Genomic DNA, 23,809 nt, shown 5'->3' with positions numbered 1-23,809 from the left:
CTTCAAATTTCCAGATCCAAGCAATAATTTCCAAATGTCTGTTCTAATGCTAGAAGCACTAACTTTTTCTTGTAGAAATTTGCTACTTAGATTCTAAAACATAATTTTGCATCACAGCAGGAGGCACTAGCTGGGATTTAGAAGGTGAGATTAAAATAATTTTAAAACTCATAAAGCATAAATATATATTTACCATATGTCTCATGGTTTGAACAAATTGCATCTCAGTGGAACACTTCCGAACCCATTGGTATTCATTCCCATAATGCACTCACACTATTCCTCAAAAGTTCTCAGCTTCACTTATATACATGCATTAATATGTGATTACAAGACGATACCCTTGAATGCAAGACATATTTGTTATAAGTTATAAGTGTTCTGTAGTGGCGTTCATTATTATCCACCCACACCATTAGTTCACACCATGGCCGGAACATTCTCTTGTATTCACAATATAGAATAAAACATCTCCAAAAAAAAAAGTGAAAAGGGATTGCATATGTTTAGGTCTACTTTGTGATCAAATCTGCTGGAGTCTTTCCCTATGTAAATGAGATTTAGTACTGAAATACATCAGTTGAACTACAGTACATCATGTATTTTGTACCAAAAAAAATATTTGCTCCAATATTCAGAAAATACATTTCTATAATCATCACACACTTTAAAGTTTAAGGAACGACCAAACCAAATCTCCACCATTTTCGGATTGTTTTTGTTTAACTGTGTTTCTACCTTTCTGCTCCAGACCCAACATGGCAGCAAGGGTTGCTACTGGGCCCAATATTTCCAGACTACTGTGAGAACAGACAGGCTTTTGATTTTGACTCCTAATGGAACATATTGAATGAGTACATTGAACATTAGAACTTTGATGAATCGATTACTATGTTGCCAGAAATACGCTGCAATATTCTTTAATTGGTATCAAAAATGTTGAATGTTTATTTTCATGAATACAGCATAAATATAGTATCTACTGCAAATTGATGTATTGTCCAAATATGCACAGTCTGTCCCATATCAAATCTAAAATACTGATCAGCTTTTCAGTCATATTAGAAGTGCCTCTAATGTTACTTACTTTAATGGAGCAGAGTTTGTGGTATTGTCATTCAGTAACAGAAGACTTTCCATGGTTTTGAATTGCATAAAACACTACTGTACCATTACACTGCCCTGCACTCATTGGCCAACACTGTCAACAATGTTCTAATGTGCAACATACACATTCTCCATTAAAAACCTGTCCTGTCCCATAGTGTCCTGAAGTCATAGAGCCTCTTGGCAACAGAAACGCCAAACAATGATTCCCATTTAATCACTTCATATGTAAACCTTAATTGCATCTTTTTTGACTGCAGTTTAATTCCTTTGTAGAATGTGGTCCCTACAATAAAAGTTATGAATGCTCCAAGAATACATTGGGATGCAACCAACCACAGCAAAATTACGGTATTTTTGTTTTCCACACATTCATTCCAGTTTCATTCAGAAAAAAAATGAGACATTGTAAATTACTAGTTTTTCTGCCATGAAGAAATTTAATATTTCTCATTTCAGTGGAACACAGCTGGTTTCAAAGACCTGAATTAGTCCTGAAAAACAGAAAATCTAATCGGTACTAATCCGAGTTTGTGGACACTTCTTTGTTAGCCTTTAGTCTGACATGCACAAAATACACAAATCATTGAATTTGGAAGCAGTTTAATTTGATACACAAGATTAGATTGAATTCTTGTATCCATATGAATAATCTTTATTAATTGTTATTCAATCTGAATTTTGTTTTTCATGACCATACAAAGAAAACATGAGATATTTAGCAAGATGTTTAGCTGGATTATGACTTCTGCATAATATCATGCAATTCCCCAACTGCAGTAGTCAATGTTGTTGGCAAAATTCACTGTAGCAATTAGTGAGCAAATACAGATGAACCAAACAATAGCATTTGGGTATGGAATGTTACAAATTGTACCAGGTATTCCTAAATTAATTTGCTACATTTTTTATTTAAAAGAAAAACGCCACATGCTCTTTTTGTTATGATAATTAGTCCAAAGTATGTACATTTTAGATGGGTTTATGTCTTAAACACAAAACAAATAAATTAATCTGAAAGGTCACAAAAGGAGAGATGCTGTGACACAAACACAGAAAAATGTAGTGATGGTAGTAGGGGTTATTTATGTTTAAATTGTATATGCTGGAGGCAATTGGTCAGTGCCATTTGTATTAGCTTTACTTAAGTCTACATCAGATGTTACACAATAGTACGTAGTGAAAATATCAAAAATATTTAAATTTATGAGAAATGACATAACTTCTACCCTGTTATGAAAGGTATAACCCTCTAGAGCAGAAAAGTACCTTTTAAGAAAAATGATAGACGAGCATCTTTAAAAAATACATGGACTTTTCCTTTGAAACTCACAGACCTTCATTAAAGTCTAATATTTTGTTATTATATCTTTTTGTTTTGTAATGTCTTACTATGTCTTCTTTTTGTGCTTTTGCCTATTTTTATTTTACGGTGTGTCACAATTTGTTTTGCATGAACTTACCGATTAATAACTTAATAACGCAGGTTGCTCTATGCATGTGCGGCTCTGCTTGTCCATCTCTGCTGCTGTTTTTTGTCTGGGTTGGGGCAATTGATTTTAACTTCATTTCCAAAGCATACCACTTGCGCCGGGAGGAGACAGATTGGTTTGACAAGCCCCGAGAACCTCGTCTGGAAAATGGGCATGCGATGGATCGCAGACTTGCTGAAAGAGCATCACACGGCAAACAAAGCCAGCATCAGCAAGGAGAGGTAAACCAATGCTTTTAATGTTTTAGCAAAGGACAATGCAATTAAACAAATATTGATACACACATAAAACTGCTCTAACTATTCTTTGAGAATATGTTCAATATGTTGATGTTAAACATGCATTGTCCTTGTTAGTATTAAGATTCAGTCATGATGTATAAGTAATGCAGAAATCATGTACAGTGCCTATAGGAAATATTCAACCCCCAGATTTCTTCTGATCTACGAAACCTACTCCACACTTTCAAGGTGGGAAGAAATACGGTGGGGGGAAATCAAATCTATTAAAAATAAAAACCTGAAAAGTTGTCAGTAGATAACTATTCACCCCTTTGCGATTACACTCCTAAATATGATCACATGCTTATTCACTCATTAAGTTTAATTTAAATTTCATGTTGAATAGAGTCCACCTGTGTGTAATAAAAGTGTTTCACATAATTCAATACACCTGTCTCTGTAAAGTCCCACAGTTGGGTAGTGCATTCAAAGCAAATACACCACCATGAAGACCAAGGAGCTTTCAAAACAACTCCAGGATAAAGTTGTGGAAAGCCACAGATCAGGGGAGGGGTATACAAATAATTCACAAGCATTGAATATCCCTTGGAGCACAATCAAGTTGATCATTAAGAAGTGGATGGCACCACCACCACCCAGAATCTGCATAGAGGAGGCCATCCTCCCAAACTGAACAGCTGGGGAAGAAGGGTTGGAAGGGCATTGGTCAGAGAAGCCACCATGACAACTCCACGAATTTGGCCTGTATTTCTGATAAAAGCCCATGTAAAATCATGCTTTTATGCAAAAGAAATATTGTGATTTTGCAAAAAGGCATGTGTGAGACTCTGAAAGGATGTGGCAAAAGATTCTGTTCTTGAATGCAACATAAACGTAACTATTTGACTTAAATGCAAAGCCTTATGTCTGTCACAAACCCAACACAGCACATCACCCAGGAATCACCATCCCTGCTGTGAAACATGTTATGGCAGCATTATGTAATGGTGGTGCTTCGCATCGGCAGGGTAGAGGGCAAAATGGATGGAGTTAAATACAGGAAAATGCTTGAGAAAAACCTGCTTCAGTCTGCAAAAGACTGAACGCTGAGATGGAGAAGCACACAGCCATGGCAACACTGGAGTGGCTTAAAAACAAGAAAGTGAATGTTCTAGAGTGGCCCAGTCAATTCCCAGACTTGAATCTAATTGAATCTAATATGTGGAAAGACTTATTGCTGTCCAACATCAATCCCCATCCAACCTGACAAAGATTGAACACATTTGCAAAGAAGAGTGTGTGAGTATATGCACAATAGAGACTAACCCCAAATGACACACAGCTGTAATTGCTTCTACCAAATATTGACTCTCGGGGGGTGAATACTTCTTCAGCCAAGACATTTTAGAGTTTAGTTTTGTCATTAATTGAATATCCATTATATGAAAAAGGTCAATATTGTGTTTTATTAGTTGATTTATTTACTTACAGTTAGATCCATAAATATTTGGACAGTGACACAGTTGTCATCATTTTGGCACAAATCCACCACAATGTATTTGAAAGAAATCAATGTGTTTTACAAATCAAGATGTGTTTTAAGTATAGACTTTCATATTTAATTTGAGGGTAGTTACATCATATTTGGGTGAACAGTGTATGAATTACACCCATTTTTATATGTGGTCCCCCGAATTTTTAGGGGCTCAAAAGTATTTGGACAAATGAATTAAATTGTGAGTTTCAATACTTGGTTGCATATCATTTGGCGTCAATGACTGCCTGACATCTGGAACCCATAGACATCACCAGATGCTGGGTTTCTTCCCTGGTGATGCTCTACCAGGCCTGCACTGCAGCTGTCTTTCGTTCCTGCTTGTTCTTGGGGCATTTTGCCTTCTGTTTTGCCTTCAGGAAGTGAAATGCTGCTCAATTGGATTCAGGTCAGGTGACTGACTTGGCCATTGCAGAACATTCCACTTCTTCGCCTTAATACAGTATTGGGTTGCTTTCGCAGTATGCTTCAGGTCATTGTCCATCTGCACTGTGAAGCGCCGTCCAATGAGCTTTGAAGGATTTTGCTGAATCTGAGCAGATAATATAGCCCTAAACACTTCACAATTCATCCTGCTGCTTTTGTCAGCAGCCACATCATCAATAAATACAAGGGAACCAGTTCCCTTGGCAGCCATAAATGCCCATGCCATAACATGCTCCACAGATGAGGTGGTAGGCTTCAGATCATGAGCAGTTCCTTCCCTTCTCCATACTCTTCTCTTCCCATCATTCTGGTACAAGTTGATCTTTGTCTCATCTGTCCATAGGATGTTGTTCCAGAACTGTACAGGGTTCTTTAGATGTTTTTGGGGAAACTCTAATCTGGTCTTCCTGTTTCCTGTTTACATCTTGTGGTAAACCCTCTGTATTTACTCTGGTGAAGTCTTCTCTTGATTGTTGACTTTGACACAGATACGTCTACCTCCTGGAGGGTGTTCTTGATCTGCCAGACTGTTGTCAAGGGGTTTTTCTTCACCAGGGAAAGAATTCTTCTGTCATCCACCACAGTTGTTTTCCGTGGTCTTACGGGCATTTTGGTGTTCCTGAGCTCACCAGTGCATTCTTTCTTTTTATGAATGTACCAAATAGTTCATCTGGCCACACCTAATGTTTTTGCTCTCTCTCTGATTGGTTTGTTTTGATTTCTCAGCCTAATGATGGCTTGCTTCACTCGCAGTGGCAGCTCTTTGGACTTCATATTGAGGGTTAACAGCAACAGATTTCAAATGCAAATGCCACATTTGAAATCAAATCTAGACCTTTTGTCTGCTTACTTGTAATTGAACTAATGGGGGAATAACACACGCCTGGCCATGGAACAGTTGAGATAGCTGAGCAGCCAATTGTACAATTACTTTTGAGCCCCTAAAATTGGGGGGACCACATCTAAAAATGGGTGTAATTCCTACACCGTTCACCCAATTTGGATGTATCTACCCTCACATTAAAGATGAAAGTCTGCACTTAAAGCATATCTTGTATCCTTTCAAATCCATTGTGGTGACGTACAGAGCCAAAATTATGACAATTGTGTCACTGTCCAAATATTGATGGACCTAATTGTATGTCTCATTTACCACTAATCCCTAATGCAATATTACTTAATGGTTATTAATACTAAATATGTATCACTTAACTTGGAATTCTATGAAAGTTAATCATTGTTTTGTTCTTATTCAGATGAAGCCTATTCAGTACAGTTTTCCCCATTCAAGAGTAAAACTGCAGAAGGACCCCAAAGACCATAGTGTATCAGGTAGGCTTTTTAATTTCTATTGCCAAATGAATCTCTTCAGTAATGTTATGTGTACTTACGTTTTTTCTCCTAAGATTGTTTAGATATCATATGATTACTTATCAATACAATTGTGGTGCTTCATAGATACTCAGCAATATAAAACTGTGCAGATAATGGAGAAAAACAAATTGGAAATATGATATATATATATATATATATATATATATATATATATATATACAGTTAGTGAGGGAAAAAAGTATTTGATCCCCTGCTGATTTTGTACGTTTCCCCACTGACAAAGAAATGATCAGTCTATAATTTTAATGGTAGGTGTATTTTAACAGTGAGAGACAGAATAACAACAAAAAAATCCAGAAAAACGCATTTCAAAAAAGTTATAAATTGATTTGCATGTTAATGAGGGAAATAAGTATTTGATCCCCTATCAATCAGCAAGATTTCTGGCTCCCAGGTGTCTTTTATACAGGTAACGAGCTGAGATTAGGAGCACTCTCTTAAAGGGAGTGCTCCTAATCTCAGCTCGTTACCTGTATAAAAGACACCTGTCCACAGAAGCAATCAATCAATCAGATTCCAAACTCCACCATGGCCAAGACCAAAGAGCTGTCCAAGGATGTCAGGGACAAGATTGTAGACCTACACAAGGCTGGAATGGGCTACAAGACCATCGCCAAGCAGCTTTGTGAAGTTTGCCAATGAACATCTGAATGATTCAGAGGAGAACCTGGTGTTGTGGTCAGATGAGACCAAAATCGAGCTCTTTGGCATCAACTCAACTCGCTGTGTTTGGAGGAGGAGGAATGACCCCAAGAACACCATCCCCACCGTCAAACATGGAGGTGGAAACATTATGCTTTGGGGGTGTTTTTCTGCTAAGGGGACAGGACAACTGCACCGCATCAAAGGGATGATGGACGGGGCCATGTACCGTCAAATCTTGGGTGAGAACCTCCTTCCCTCAGCCAGGGCATTGAAAATGGGTCGTGGATGGGTATTCCAGCATGACAATGACCCAAAACACACAGCCAAGGCAACAAAGGAGTGGCTCAAGAAGAAGCACATTAAGGTCCTGGAGTGGCCTAGCCAGTCTCCAGACCTTAATCCCATAGAAAATCTGTGGAGGGAGCTGAAGGTTCGAGTTCCCAAACGTCAGCCTCGAAACCTTAATGACTTGGAGAGGATCTGCAAAGAGGAGTGGGACAAAATCCCTCCTGAGATGTGTGCAAACCTGGTGGCCAACTACAAGAAACGTCTGACCTCTGTGATTGCCAACAAGGGTTTTGCCACCAAGTACTAAGTCGAAGGGGTAAAATACTTATTTCCCTCATTAACATGCAAATCAATTTATAACTTTTTTTAAATGCATTTTTCTGGATTTTTTTGTTGTTATTCTGTCTCTCACTGTTAAAATACACCTACCATTAAAATTATAGACTGATCATTTCTTTGTCAGTGGGGAAAAGTACAAAATCAGCAGGGGATCAAATACTTTTTTCCTTCACTGTACATACATGTGCAATCACCAATACCTCACTCCGTTAGTGGGTGGTTGTGCAGAATGCAAGCTCACAATATGAATGTAGATTTTTCTATTTAGCTTTCTTCACAAAAGTGATAGGGGATTAAGGGGGTTTATTAAGATCCTACAGCCATTTCTGAAGTAGAAATAACTTTTCTGAAGGATGAAGCTTCTATTCCTTATTAAACTGCCATCACTGACACAAGTCTTCCTTTGATGTTCTTCTCCAAAGGTAATTATGTTGTTTAGAATAAAATGGGATTTTTTTAAGCTGCAATTCACACAGCTAGTGAAACGTCTAAATAAAGAACAGTGTCACTTAAATAAATGGTGTTTTCAGAAGAAGAAGAAACTTGAATAAGTAATTAGTAAACACAGTGCTTAGTTGGCTACATAAGATAGTTTTTTTCTTAATTAACGGAAGGAAACAGCATACATACAACGATAATTTATTATTTTTATAAAGAGCAAGTCATTGAAAACAGTAAAGGGGCAATCTGGCTAAGATCAAATTAATCTTGTTGATGAAATTAAAATGATCCCCTTTCTCAGTGTAAGGGGGTGGGGGACCTTTTAATGTTTTCTTATGAATATCAATAGGAATAGTATTTCATATGATTCTCTACCATAACCAAGTTGAATTTTTAACTTTTAAATGGTTTCCTGATAAGTCAATTGATATATAAAGAGAAAAGAGTTGAGAACATTTAATGTGTTGTTGTTCTGCAAAACAAATTACTTGAATGGTAGCTAAACATTAAACCAAGAAAGTCATTGTTAACAAACCACATAGCAGAAGATCTTCAGTGGCCATTTAACAGCAGTGTAATTCCATTACTGAGGATAATAGACTTTCCTTTGAAGCTATTGCTATACAACTGAAAATAACAGCAACAGCCATCAAATAAAGAAGAAAAAGAAGAAGCATTTTAACACTCTGTTTTGGTATAACAGTGCATTTATGCATGCTATTACTTTAAATGCCTACATTTGAACACAAATGTTAAAGGACTAAGGACTAGGTCTATCTGAGTGTTTATTTGATACTTAGTCTGAGCTAGGGAAAAAAGGAAAATAATCTCCGGACAGGTTATAAAAACTCTTTTGGAAATCTGACGGACAGAACAATTCCAGCACAAACCACCAGCTGAGACAGACAAGTGACCCAAATTAGCCCCCATGCCATGACACGCCATCTGTAGAACTTTATTGCACGCTGGGCAGATGGGTCAGTGACAGTGGCTGTGTCGAATCTCTCCCAGCCTATGTGAGACCAATTTCTCCTAAGAGGACAGAAAATACAGTATTCCAAAAGACAGGTGGCTGGGCTAGCATCTGTGCTGCTCCTTGATTTCGAAGATTAACATTTGGGGGTTGAGGAGAGGATTGTGTCTGACTGCTTTTCGGGAGCACCTGCGTATACTCTGGCACAGTTGCAGCTGGTTCTCAGACTACAGTTTCCAAGCCTCACAAAAAGGTCCATTCTATAAACTTCAGGCATCCTAAAGTAAACCACATTATTATCCACTGCTGGATGAAGGCATCCCCATGATGTTTCCACTTTTTGTTGTTGTTCCCTTGTGTGTAGATATAAGCAGAGGTGTGACAATTAATGAACAAGCTTTTGAGCTATGCCCAGATCTGAAGCCAAGAGACTTTTTGAGCTTCTTTTCTGCTTGTGATGGATATTTAGCCATGAACTATTCAGAATATGAACAATACCCATGGACTGAATAGAGCAGATCTTAAATCCACTTTTTGCTACCGTAACTAATAATTGTGAATGCTGGCAAACATTATGCTAAACTTCATCAACAGCCACCAGGATAAGTTAAGAAGGTGTATAGCAGGATCATTTGCTTCATATTTCTAACCATTTTACAGTCCAGGAGAAGTTGACACTTCCATTAGACTCATTAAATCATTTACATGGCAGTTTCTGTTTTGCAATTATAAATCATCCAGTAAATTAAAGTGTAATCTTGTTGCCCTTTTTGAAACAGATAAAAATACCAGTACTGTTTTATGCTTTAATGTGTTTGAATATGCTGTTGAAATGTCTGGTGACATATTTAATGCTGAAAGATTTGTCCGTTTTCTTTTACTTTGTAGGCAATGGTTTGGGTATCAGAGTGATAGGTGGGAAGGAAATTCCTGGAAACTCTGGTGAAATCGGAGCATACATTGCCAAGATTTTACCTGGGGGTACTGCTGAACAGACAGGAAAGGTCTTGGAAGGTAAGCTTTCCTAGGTGATTGTGCTGGACTATTTAATTATCTCCAACTCCTAAATTTGAACTTATCAGTGTACACCATGCTTACTGTAGCACAGAACTTGACATCAAGCTCAGAAAAATAGGTGTGTCTTCTTTACACGCTGTCTATCATCATTTAGAACATAAGAACATAAGAAAGTTTACGTTCTTATTTCAATTGAAGTAAGTACCCACACAAAATGACGAGGTAAATCTTTAAGTTCTCCTTAACTGAAATGCAGGGATGATTTGTTTCTTTCATTTTCAAGAGCATATTAATGAATAATGAGATTTTAATGGATTTTATTGTATTCAGGCCAGCCTAGAGAATTGTCTGTCTGTTGGTAACCTTTGTAATGCCTTGTATTCTTTTTCCACCCTTTCCTTCTGCTAGATCAGAACCCTGCCTTCCCTTTGTCTTTTCACTTCCTTTGGCATTGAGGAATAGAGATGTTTAATATTTTTAAGACCTCATAGGAAATTGTATCAATAATTGGGATGTGCATATCATTGACTGAGATCACTGCACTCATAGACCACTATAACCCAAACAGGCATTCCTTATTTTAGATACTAAAGGACTATTACAAGACAATACATAGAACATCAGAAAAGCTGCTTTAAAATCTTCACATTCATATTTGTATCTTGAGGGCTAGTTTTTCATTACCTGAGTGATCAGTCCCCATGAAATAAAATAATTTTTATGGGCCATATTGATTTTTTTCTTCCTCAGGTCTTTTCATGATCTATGGAAGGCTTTCTGCTTCAGTGCAAAACTGTAGTCCTATCCCATTTCTGCTATATAACATCACGTTTCGAAGCAGGCTATTTACAGTTATTGATACTTTATCTTGGTTTAATTTGTGGCTGTCCAAATGTGGATTATAAAGCAAAAATCCCAGCAGCACCATACATTACGGTAATCATATTGATACTTTTTTTCCCCTACTTCTTGGGCATCATTCTAATAACATTGTAATATCTTCTGAGAAACACTAATGGCATTTTTGCAGAAACGGTGACTTAGATCTTGATAACCAAAAATCCTTTATGGCTTTCAATTGTAGAAAATGAATTTAGGATCATCTTTAGTTCATCTTTAGAACTGTTTACAGTCTTGTTCAAGATATTTTGTGACTGGAGAAGTTTTTGTATGTTAAGGCATTAAAGAAAACTTAATAATAAGTAATCCCCAGCTTTTGTATTTAATAATAAATATTTGATTGTATGTAGACTCAATAATCAGTATGAGGCTGCATATTCAATGTATTATACCAACAGCAGACAACCTCAATCCTTATAGCAAGACATATCTTCAAGAAACAGCACAGGGTTATAGAGCTTTATTGTATTGAATGTTGACAAAAATGTGATTCAGATGCTAACATTTCATGGCAGCTGCCTTTCTTTTCCCATTACAATTCATGAAATCCTTTGATGCAAAGAAAGTCATATAGTATCTTAATATATCTTTACATTCTACATTATCAGTCCAGTCATTTTATTTGCTTGCCTCTTTCCTTTCAATGTCTTTCTTCTGATCTTCCCCTCCATAATTAATGGATAAATGTGAATTAATCCTTGAATGCAAACATGTTTGTAATAAGTTAATTGAATTGACTTTGAAAGATGGAACCTTTCATTACAAATAACACAACTTGACCCTCTAGTTTTATTACAATTAAACTCCAAGGTTGACTAGTCTTACATATATGATAACATGTATTATAATAGATAATATAATATGGATAACCAGTCAATTCTAACTGTTTATAATGCATAATTGCATTGAATAAGCATATAATGAGATATAGAGATTCAGGATGCTTAGAATGAAGACATTAAAATACTAGAATCTGAGGTACGAATTATATTTTAATATTGGGAGATTAGTGTCCGCAATTGTCAAAGGTGAATGCACTGTAGGTGACTGTATGAAGATTATGTAAATGATCCCATTCAAGTTTGTGTTTTGAATATCTGTATTATGCATTGTGTGTCGCAGCTTATGATTTGCGCCATAATCAGAAGGCTTATCTGAAGACTCAATTTCACTTGTGTAAGTGGTGGTAGAGAGGAGAGATTTTTGTGTGCTGTGTGGGTTTTCTTGTCTGATTTTCTTTTTTTTAAGAAGCTTCTGGTTTGAAAATGTTAATATTCCCTGGCATGCTTTCTAACTCTTTTTCTAAGAGTGTGCTTCATAACTTAACAGGAATAATAATTTGTGGGGGGAAAGTAGCACCGCTGGCGTTGAGTCATAACACCAAATGAGGATATAAATAATGCATACAGGCCTTTCAATTTTCCTCAGAAAGCTACTTGCTTATAAGTAACTCCCTGACTTAAAATAATATTTTTTGCATTTTGACAGCTAAATGAGGAAAACTGGAGTTGACTATCTGAATAAATAGTGCAGATTGAGTGATGGGTGTAACAAAGAGATTTTAGTTCTAGATTATCCAGTGTTTAAAATGAGAGGCTGCAAACTGATGGAAAGATGGAAAGATAATCATTGAGGTATGGTCATGGACAAAGGTATAGTCCAATGTGAAAATATAATATTTGTGGCAGATAATCTGATTCACTATATATATATATTCACTATATGTCCTGACATTCTTTGTAGATCCACTACTGGACGAAGGCCTCCGCAGAATTATTTCACTTTTGTTTTTGGCTGCTCTCATACTCCTGGCACCCTTCTTTGATATACAGATGTCTACAGCATCTTATCTGTCTGATCACACCATAGTTTGCCATTCAGACTGCAGTCACTAGTACGGGGAGTCACACAGCACTTGATTGGACCTTCCTTCAGCAGTAGCTCAATAAGGGTGGGAGGTGTATAGATCTATATTGCACATTTCTGTGTTTTGTTTTTTGCTAATGATGTGGAAGATGTACAAACATTTCTCCATGACAGTGTATCCTTCTTATCAGCTTTGCATTTCCTATAATTCTGGTGATACCAGCTGTGAAAACAGCTGTCCATATTAAACCCATGCAGATGGTGTCTTTAAAACCTTGGTAATAGTCTTGGTTTAAAAGCATATCTATATTTGCAGGAATGATGGTACTGGAATGGAATGGAATCTCTCTAACTGGTAAAACATATGAAGACGTCCAGAGTATTGTGGGTCAGCCATGTGGGGATGCTGAAATATGTGTAAGACTGTGAGTTGTTCCCCATCTTTCTCTTTCCATTTTGGCTTTTCATTGCTTTATTTGACCTCAAAGATTTTCAGCATAATTAACTAACAGAGATGTTTGTTTGTTTGTTTTAACCTTGGTTAATTGATTCAGACCTAAGGTTTTGTAATTGGAAGTGGAATTGGGTTGTTCTGAAAATCTTTAGGCGATTAAGAATGATTGCTTTATTTCTTTCTTTATGTATTTATTTCTCTGTTTTTGCTGGTTTCACTTGATCTATGAATTAAGAGGATTTTACTTAAATGACTTAAAAGGATAGACGTTGTATGTGTGTGTGTGTTTGATTGTGCTATGTGTACAAACGTTGTGGATTCTGCTTCTAAAGATTAAAAAATGTCGCCCATTGGATATAACTTGAATGATATTGTTTCATCATGATTTCCTACCATTAATACTTTTATGAATCCTGTGAACAGACTTTTCTATGGTTAGGTTAAGGTCAGCTGCACTGTTATGAGGGAGAAGAGAAAACTCATACTCCAAAGCTGTACCATCACTCACTTTCTCATGCTCAGTGGACATGAAGCTCAGCCAGGAATAGCTGTTCACAATTTTTGCTTGCCTTTGCCTAAGGGACTTGAACATGCTGTCCGATTCCGAAAATCCTCAGCATCTGGAGCTCCACGACCAAACAAAGGCTGGTAAGTGAAAGAGGAGGACTTATTAATCCTTGATAGTATTGTTTCCCCACGTTATCGTTGCTCACCTGCTGTTGCTCTGCTGTTTATTAGAGGACTGCTGATAAGATAACCGAACAGGGCTTAGACCTGCTCTCTGTTCACACAAGAGCATTAGGGCACAGAGACAGATGCTTGTCTGGATGAAAAGGCTCAAAATGCACTGGAATTAGCACTGTAAAGTAGAGACAGAGAGGGTGCTTAATTTCGACATCTGACTTCAGATTCAAAGCTGACCTTGTTATCAGGGCAGGCTGACAAACACATTCAATGCCTGATGAACCAAGTAGATAGATTGGAAATGGCATAGGTTTCAATAAATGAAATCACTTTTGCAAATGGACTTTTATAAATTCAGGTTTTTGTGCGCCAGTGTTTACAGAAGACCAAGCTATGGTTTTATTCAATCCTCAATTTGTGTGTGTGTGCGTAGGAGAAAGACAGAGGTCTCCAGGGGTTGATCCAAAGCAACTGGCAGCAGAACTGCAGAAGGTTTCTCAACAGCAGGCACCTTCTTCAGCCATGTCAGCCACAGAGAAAGGACCCCACGCTCATTCAGGCACGACATCAGCCGCCTCTAGTGCTGTCCCGAGTCCTGGCCAGCCTGGCTCCCCTTCTGTCAGCAAGAAAAAGCATAGCAGCAAGGTGAGAAGTACTTCATTTGCTTGCAATGCACTCATGGCGCTCACAAAATTCTAAATATTATTCACAGAAACTGAATTCAGTCTGGAAAAACAAATATGTTACCGGGCACAATCAATAATAAAGAGCAACACAGATAGAAAGGTCACCCGGTATGAAATCAGCAGGGTCCGTGTGCATCACCGCCTCCTACTTTCCCAGAAATTAAGATTTAAACAGCCGATATGAATCTGAAGATTTAACCAGGCGTCCAATTGTGACTGTAAAGTTTCCTGTGGAGAATATGCCACCACAAGGGAATATTTAATTGCATTTAGAACTCCATCTCTTACTTACATCTTACTTTGCATCCTTACAGTGGAAACAAATGTTCAATTACCTTGTTTAGTTATTTAACTCACATCACATCAATTCACAGATAGACAGATATAGAATGACATATCAACACAATATAATAAAAATAGTCACCATACTACAAAATAAATAATAATACTAATAATAGTATCCTTACCTCATAGCTGTCAAATAAGCAAAATCCCATTTAATTTAATTATAATCCTGTGTGGAGTGCTGTAGTCTATTTTCCCTTTCCGCAGGTGCCATTAATGAACACATACAATAATGTTTCATAAGCCTGTGTTGGTTCAACTAATTATAGCCTGAGGAAGAAATATAGACATCTTTTAAGAAAATGTCACACCAAGCCTTTCTAATTAAAACATTTTACTCCATGAGTCTTGAATCATATGCTGCTCATTGAAGGAAACGTTCTATTATAATCTGTTTCACGGTTACATCTTCCTTTTATGTGAGTTGAAATATGATCTGCATGCTCATGGGAGGTTTTGAAGTTGTTGTTGTTTTAATAAATATAATTAACATTTACTGCTCCAGCAAGCTATTGCCATAGGATCTCCGATAGATGACTCCAGAGACGCCGAAACCTGTATTTCGTCCCTTAGTTTGCACATTTCGGTGGTATTAGTGTCACAACCTGTGTCTGCTCCTCCTCCAACCAATCACTCACAAACCATCTTGTGCTTTCACTGTAGTAGATTACCTTAAGCCATTGCAACTGAGGCCTGCAAGTACTTTTTATGTTACCAATTTATATCTTATTCTGCAACTCAAACTTAAATCCCTGGAAGACATCTGAGATTTATGCTCAGCTGCTGCACCATCTTCTGTCATACATTTTTGAAGACACAATCTTCATCTAAATTTAGCTGCTCCTTGTCTTTTCAATGCTTAACTTTCTGTATGTGTCTAACAGTGAGGGATTGTTACCTACTGATTAATTTTAATATTATGGTCTCTTTAATATTTGATGTGCATGTTCATTTTGCTCAGCAAGGTTTTTTTAATGTAGACGTGCCTCTTTGCACTTTTTACAAAGAGCTTAGTCATTATTTATTTATTTTTTTATAAAGTGCAATCCCCTATATTGCATGGTTATGTATACAAACATCGTCCATTTGGGTTGGTTTAAATGATATCTATTCAAATTGCATTAAAAATAAACTGATTGAATTCTGAGTTAGGTACTGAAGACTGCTGCAAAACGGAGATAGCTGTCCTTGTTATGAATAATGTACACCTCCATTTCCCACAGAAAAAAAGAAGGGAAAAAAATGACTTGCAGAAGAACTGCAATCATGCATATCTGACAGGTAGCTGCTGGTGTCCACATCCGATTATGAGTATTTTTAAGAGTCTGTTGCTTGTGTAAATTGGTGTTGGAAACTTTATCTTTGCCATGGTAACCTTTTATGAGGATCTATCAATTTTATTATGTGAGAAGCATGGTTTATTTAAACAAATATCCTTCCTTAATGTTCTGTTTCAGTAGATTTACCTGGATGCATCAGAAGCACCATAAAGCAAATCCTCTTCATGCAAGAAATGCATTGATTCCACAAAATTAAATTACACCGACTGATTCAAAACTGAAATACGCATTTGATAGCGAGAAGCTGACCTAAACCTACCCTTTGGAGGGCCAAAGCTTTGGTTTGATTTGAATGTACATGAAAGTGATATGTGAGAAAGAAAATATTGCAGAATAAAAGTGTATGATAACAAAGGCACATTTGTCTGGATGGTCACAATAAAATGTGCTGTTTTCATTTCACTGCAGTTCTCGCTCCCCGACACACATACACATAAAACACACAGACAAAACAGCACACCACACTTTCATTCTTCATTTCCTCCTCAGCTCTGATGTCTTCAGTGGAGGACATTTGTCTTTACTGAGATATTTCTTTTTGGATTCATACCTCTCCTGTGTTGAGCTCTTTTTTCTTTCTTTTTTTCTTTTTACAGCCTGCTGATGCTACGAAGATACAGTCCCATCCAATCACAGGGGAAATACAGGTACAGTTTACTTCTTAAAGACTTCTGTAGATGTTCTTCTGAAAAGAAACCCAGGTCTGGATCAACATTACTGCATAGATTGTGAAGCCATTGGAAAATTATAACCACCATAGATTTTTAAAACATGGATAATTCAAATATCACCCCAGCATGGCGTGTGTTAGTGATGTGTACAAAAAGAAAACTTTAATTGGCTTCTGAGCAATGTAGGAGGTTGATGGGCAGAAAAGGCTGCCCATGTTTTGAAATGTCCTCGTTTGTACTGTGTTTTATTTGCCTTTAAATTACATAGCAAAGACAGTGTAATTAAGCGTGTGGCATACATTTGAATTGGATCCTTTATGGGTCTGGCAGTTGGAGTTGTTTAAGTTGACATTACATATTTAAGAATCAAACCTCTGTTGCCAGTGCTTGGGTCATATCGAGTGTTTTCTTTTGTCCCTTTAGCTTCAAGTGAATTATGACAAGCATCTTGGTAATCTAATCGTGCATGTTCTACAAGCAAGAAACCTGGCACCTAGGGACAACAATGGCTATTCGGATCCTTTTGTTAAAGTGTATCTACTACCAGGGCGGGGGTAAGCATCACAATGAGAATGTTAACTTCACACTTTTTAAAAAATGGTGTATAAACTATGTAACACAATCTCAAATGTTTAACTCAGATGTATTTTTGTTCCTGTTACACCACATATTCCTGTACTTTTAATAGGATAGGTGAGAAAAGTGGTCATGTGAAAACAATATATACATTTTTTAAGAATGTTATTGTATAATCACTGTTGCAGTACCCAATACAGACTGTGTAGACACTGCTGTGTTGAGTCCAAGTGCTGGAGTATGAAGCTGTTTTGCAGGCCCTCAGCAGAATTGATGCTGACAAATGACATGCTTTCAATAGGAGGAATTAGTGACACTTTGATCTTCCTAACTTCAAGGCTTTTTAATGATTTTGGATCAATTTTGCTAATCCAAGGCAATACTTTCAAATAACATTTAATTAAGATCTTACATCCCGAAACAAGTACAAATTTGCCTTCAAGAAACAATGAATATTACAAAATCTTCAGCAACTGTGTATTTCTATGTATTATTTGGGTTATTGTCTCTCTTTACTCTATTTAAAGGACTGGATTTTTTAATTTGCAGACAATGTAATGAGATTATTGACTTTAATGACTTTAATTGATGCATCTTAAAAAAAATGTATACATTCTCTTTCACTTGCAGTAACACAAGAAATCTTTATGTTCTCTCTCTTGCACCACAATATTTAATTGATACTATACTGATGAAGTTTTCAAACTGTCTCTTGTTATACTGCAGATGTATTCTTTAAAAAACACTGTGAAAGTTTGTCCCCAGTGTTCATTCCTTTGATAAATATTAATACATATATTTTATTAATTTTCTTTCTGTAAGTTTGAATTAGACATAAATATAATGAAGTCTTAATGTGACATGCTTTCTTAAGTTAGTTCTGGAGTAATCTAGGGAAATGTGTTCTGAATGATATGTCAAGCAGCCACACTCCAGTAGTAGCTATATCTTTCTTATTAATGTCTTAATTCTTAATTCTTAACCTCACTGAGTCAAAGATGTTAATGCTTTGCAGGCATATTTTCTATATATGTGCCTTCAATCACATCTTGCTTCTTCTTCTCAAGTTTCCTCTGATTTTTTTTTTTTGTATTATTATTATTATTATTTTAAACTTGCTATTTTACCTCTTTGGCTTCTCTGACTTTTTTGTCAAATTTGCATTTGCTGCAAACCTCTGGATCTATGCAGCCAAGTCATGGTTGTCCAGAATGCAAGGTAGTGTGTTGCTTGTTCTTGTTCCTTTGCTTGTTTGCTTGCCATTCTTTCTCTGGGCCAGGTTTCTGTCACGGCCTTTCTATCCAAATCCAAACACCAGCAAGGACTGCTAATGCAAAATTGTATTATGTGTATCTATGCACTTATTATTGATTATTTTGTTATTACCAGCTTTAGATGCTTTATGTAGTTAAGAGTTTTATAGTGAAAAAAATATAGGTAATTGCTATAAAAAGGGAAAAAAGTAAACTGATATGTTTTCCCTCCTGTTAAACTGAAGTTCCCCTTCCCCTTCTCTCTGTCTAAAAACCTATATTTCAATTTTTATATCTGTCTGTCTGTCTATCATTCTAATTATACGAATAGCTTATTTGAGCAAAACTACATTGCACAGTTAATGTTTACTCCACAAACAATGGATATGAATGAGTTTGATCATATTTAAATCCCTCAGTTGCTATGCAGTTTACTTCCTCTCTGCTTACGTGACTATGATAAAATTAGATGTTCAATACTGTGATACCATATTGATTCTGTATGTGTGCATGGCAGAAAAGTTATAACAGTTATATATAATCAGTCATCATAACTCCTCCACACAGAGACCAAATATGTGTACAGAACAGATTTTATTTAATTTTTTCAAGTTTTTTTTATTTGAAACCATTCAAATGCAATGTCTCCAGAAACTTCAATGATAGCAAGAATCTATATATATATATATATATATATATATATATATATATATATATAATGTCTTTGGAAGACAAAACAGAATGCTTATGACTTTTATGCATTTTTCTGTAACTGTGATCATTTATGCTCTTTATGTATAATTTTAGTGCTGAGAACAAACGAAGAACAAAGTATGTACAAAAAAGCCTGAATCCGGAATGGAATCAAACTGTCATTTATAAAAACATTCACCTGGAGCAGGTATATTTGGTTCTCTATTCCTTTATGTTATTAATGCATAGTACAGGAAGAACAGTGTTATAAATGCATCTCTGTCAAATCTTCAATGACCAATGGGTTTCCTAAATACCCCAACATTACAGGACAGTCCCAAAAGAAATGTAATGTATCTGCAAAAAACAGCATCCTCATGTTTTCTGTTTTCTGTGGCCATACCAATTGTTGCCAATTGCAGGTCCTGTTGTATAGTCTTAATCTCACTTTTTCTTACTTATTATTTCAGTTATATTTTGACCAGCCACATTAACAAATCAATACTAGCATTAAAGAAGGCTTCTCAAAGTGTCTGTGTGTACCTATTTATTCACATTTAAAATTTGAATGTTATTATTTTATTAATCGTGTCATTATGCATATGTTTAATCTTAGTTGAAAAAGAAGACCCTGGAAGTGACGGTTTGGGATTATGATAGATTCTCTTCCAATGATTTTCTTGGAGAAGTAAGTTGCACTTTGTTTAATATATGTACTATAGACGGTCGTAGGTGAAGGTATAGCCACACTTCATTTCAACCAATATTATTTACTAATTAATTTAGTTGAATAAATATCATTATCTTTAATTTTCCATTATATTGTTAATTGAATCAGGGAAGTGGTAAATATCCCAGTGGATTGAACCACGTTATGGCTGGTGTGCCAATTTTGTGTGGGGTGCCAGGATCAAGAACTCTCAGATGTAAGCATGAAACTGGACTTAATATGAACCAATCTCGTGTGTAACAGCTTTTTTAAGATGAGAAAATTGAAGAAGATCAACAGGTACTTGAAGAAGTCAAAAGTTATTTCTACCTTGAGCAACACATTAGTGCAGACAGAGATATTATAGAATAAATCAAAAGAAGAGTAAACCTGGGATGGAGGATTTGGAAGAAACAGTACATTGTTGAAAGGAAATCTACCCACTTACCTCAAGAGAAAATGATTTGTGTGTCAATGCACACTACCAGTGCTCACTTATGGTTATGAAACCTGGTCACTGAATGCAAAATTGTAAGTCAACACAGAGAAGCATGGAAAGATTTATACTTGGAATTACAAGAAGAGATGAAAACAGAAAGGAACTGATCCAAGAACAAATACAAATGTGACATAATTGAAAGAGTGAAAATGTTCAAATGGGCTAAACGCATTGCAAGAAGAGCAGATCGAAGATGTACAAAGGAAATTATTGAATGGATCCCAAGAGAGACTAAAAAAGACCTAGAAGATGACCACATAAAAGTTGGCAAGATGAAATAATAAACTTTGCAAGTGTGAAATGGAAAAGAGAAGCTGTAGATCGAAACATGTGGAAACATCTTGGGGAGGCCTTCATCCAGCAGTGGACTGATATACGCTGATGATGATGGTGAGATAAATATATATATATATATATATATATACATACACATATATATATATATATATATATATATATATATATGTGTATGTATATATATGTTAGTTTGTATATGTATGTATGTATATATATGTTAAAATGTTAGTTTGATAATTCATAAGCATCCTCAAAAATGTCATCACAAATTTGGATCACGTTTTGCATTTATGATCTAATCTATATTAATGATGTAAACGTTAGATTTGTTACAATTTATTAATATGATCAACTTGCACATGATATAATCAACTTGATCATATTAATAAATTGTAACAAATCTAACAAAGTTTAAAAGTAGTACTGCAAACAATATTTGTATATAACCCCAATAAATACTAGTGTACTGTAGCCATGTCAAGCAAATGACAAATATTTCTGCGAAACGTTTACATCATTAATATAGATTAGATCATAAATGCAAAACGTGATCCAAATTTGTGATGACATTTTTGAGGATGCTTATGAATTATCAAACTAACATTTTTACAATGACTATATTGCTTTAGTACTTACTAAACTAATGCAACTGAAATTGTGTTGAAGCTCATCAGCTGCTTAAAAGTTATTAGAAGAATGTCATGGTGTCAAAAACAGACAGATTGAAGCAGAATATATATATATATATATATATATATATATATATATATATATATATATATATATATATATATATATATATATCAATATATACACACACTAGGGGGTCTGGAATGTGAATACAAATATGGAGTGAGTAAAAAACTGCAACAACCCACTGGAGGCACTGGTATTTGATTTAAGGCCAAGGATCAGTAGACCTTTTATAGGGGCAAAACAAAAACAAGAAAAAACTCTCTATGCTTCTAAGGTGCTGACAGGGAAACAAAACAAACGAACTGAAATAATAATGTCAACAGTGCTTTTCCAATGCTTTCTAAACATTAGCGACTGCTAACCTTGGTAACCTTGGTAATGGTGCAGAGATTGTGGTTCTTTTTGACCTTTGTTGTCTCTCTGAGTAGGCCTCTGTCTTTTATACTTTGTCAGCTGACCTTTGTCCATGATTGTTTAGGCTGTCTGATCTAGTAGAACTACAAAACAGTTGCTTAGGCTCATGGGATATGTTGTTTTTCCTGTAAAAATATAGTATTATGTCCAGAAAATATCAGTGATCCATGACACAACTCCCACACTGTCTTACAGTATATCAACATCAGCCTATATCAAGTCACTGCTGGATGAAGGCCTCCCCAGGATGTTTCCACTTGCTTCAATCTATAGGCTCTCTTTTCCCCGTCACGCCTGCAAGATTTATGATTTCATCTTCCCAACTTTTATGTGGTTGTCTTCTATGTCTTTTTTCATCTTCTTTTTTTTCACTCTTTCAATGATGTCACATATTTTGGTTTGTTCTTAGATCCATTCATTTCTATTATATATATATATATACACCAATCAGCCATAACATTATGACCACCTGCCTAATATTGTGTAGGTCCCCCTTTTGCCGACAAAACAGCCCTGACCCGTTGAGGCATGGACTCCACTAGACCTCTGAAGGTGTGCTGTGGTTTCCGGCACCAAGACGTTAGCAGCAGATCCTTTAAGTCCTGTAAGTTGCGAGGTGGGGCCTCCATGGATCGGACTTGTTTGTCCAGCACATCCCACAGATGCTCAATTGGATTGAGATCTGGGGAATTTGGACAAGAATTTGGACCCCACAAGAGCTGCAGTTTTGGAGATGCTTTGACCCAGTCATCTAGCCATCACAATTTGGCCCTTGTCAAAGTCAAAGATCCTTACACTTGCCCATTTTTCCTGCTTCAACTTTGAGGACAAAATGTTCACTTGCTGCCTAATATATCCCACCCACTGACAGGTGTCATGATAATGAGATTATCAGTGTTATTCACTTCACCTGTCAGTGGTCATAATGTTATGGCTGATCGGTATATATATAAATATACATATATATGTGTGAAATTTTAAAAACGTTTTCAGATTTTCTGAAGTTATTGATGACTTTTCCAGGTGCTGATTGACCTATCTAACACCTCACACCTGGATAACACCCCAAGATGGTTCCCACTGAAGGAGCAGAGCGAAAATATTGACCATGGAAGGTCTCATTCTGGGCAAGCCAACCAGCAGTCACCAAAGCCATCCGTGATCAAGAGCAGAAGCCATGGGATATTCCCAGATCCTTCAAAGGGTATGGAAATCTTTTTCATCCAGGAACGATCTAAAGGTTCCCTTGTTCATTTTGTTATATTTTAGTTTTGTACCATGTCATTTCCCATGGACACTGATATTATAGCCATTTTAAACTGTACCCACAGTGTAGGACTGTCCTCCAGTGGGCAGCAGAGTCTTGCCTCTTCCTTGTAGTGAAGTGAACCAGAGCAGTTGACTAGACTATGTGTGTGTCTCGTAGGACACTTGCAGTCTTCAGGCTTTCCAGGTTCATGAAGGTCTGTCTTGGTAAATTAATCTTGGTCATTAAAAGTAGAAAAATAATTGGTTTTATACTTTAAAGGCCGTGTGATTGAGGTAATAACAGAGATGCATTTTATTTTGACTGACCTGACAATTACTAACCCAGAAAAAAAATGTTTTTGAAGACATGTATGTTATCACAGATGAATTGTGCTACATTTTTATTCTGTTTTTAAACTATTTTTAAAAGCCAGTACTGCCGAGCATGCTTCATGACAGGTTTTCTAAATAAGTCTAAATATGGCAACTGGTGACCCAAAAAAATAATGTAAACTGCAATTTGAGTGCTCAAAACTTGGAGAATGTAAAAAATTAGAAAATGCCAAGGCAAGCTGAAG

At 36.2% G+C, this 23,809-nt stretch overlaps 1 protein-coding gene across 1 annotated transcript in view; it reads left to right on the top strand.

The window, feature by feature from the left end:
* LOC136750281 (protein piccolo) overlaps nt 1-23,809 on the top strand; it is a 97,963-nt gene that overhangs the window by 53,960 nt on the left and 20,194 nt on the right. Inside the window, exons 8-21 of the mRNA XM_066705222.1 lie at nt 118-144; nt 1,384-1,458; nt 2,685-2,821; nt 6,059-6,134; nt 9,772-9,897; nt 12,983-13,091; nt 13,701-13,768; nt 14,238-14,449; nt 16,772-16,822; nt 17,270-17,400; nt 18,614-18,640; nt 19,483-19,576; nt 19,985-20,056; nt 23,007-23,187. Coding sequence (XP_066561319.1) covers nt 118-144; nt 1,384-1,458; nt 2,685-2,821; nt 6,059-6,134; nt 9,772-9,897; nt 12,983-13,091; nt 13,701-13,768; nt 14,238-14,449; nt 16,772-16,822; nt 17,270-17,400; nt 18,614-18,640; nt 19,483-19,576; nt 19,985-20,056; nt 23,007-23,187 — 1,386 coding nt within the window. The remainder of the gene's footprint in view (nt 1-117; nt 145-1,383; nt 1,459-2,684; nt 2,822-6,058; nt 6,135-9,771; nt 9,898-12,982; nt 13,092-13,700; nt 13,769-14,237; nt 14,450-16,771; nt 16,823-17,269; nt 17,401-18,613; nt 18,641-19,482; nt 19,577-19,984; nt 20,057-23,006; nt 23,188-23,809) is intronic.

This window comes from Amia ocellicauda, chromosome 5 (genome assembly GCF_036373705.1).
Source record: "Amia ocellicauda isolate fAmiCal2 chromosome 5, fAmiCal2.hap1, whole genome shotgun sequence".
NCBI classification, from domain to species: Eukaryota; Metazoa; Chordata; class Actinopteri; order Amiiformes; family Amiidae; genus Amia; species Amia ocellicauda.
The sequence above is the reverse complement of the archived record's forward strand: the minus strand, read 5'-3'. Positions and strand labels throughout refer to the sequence as shown.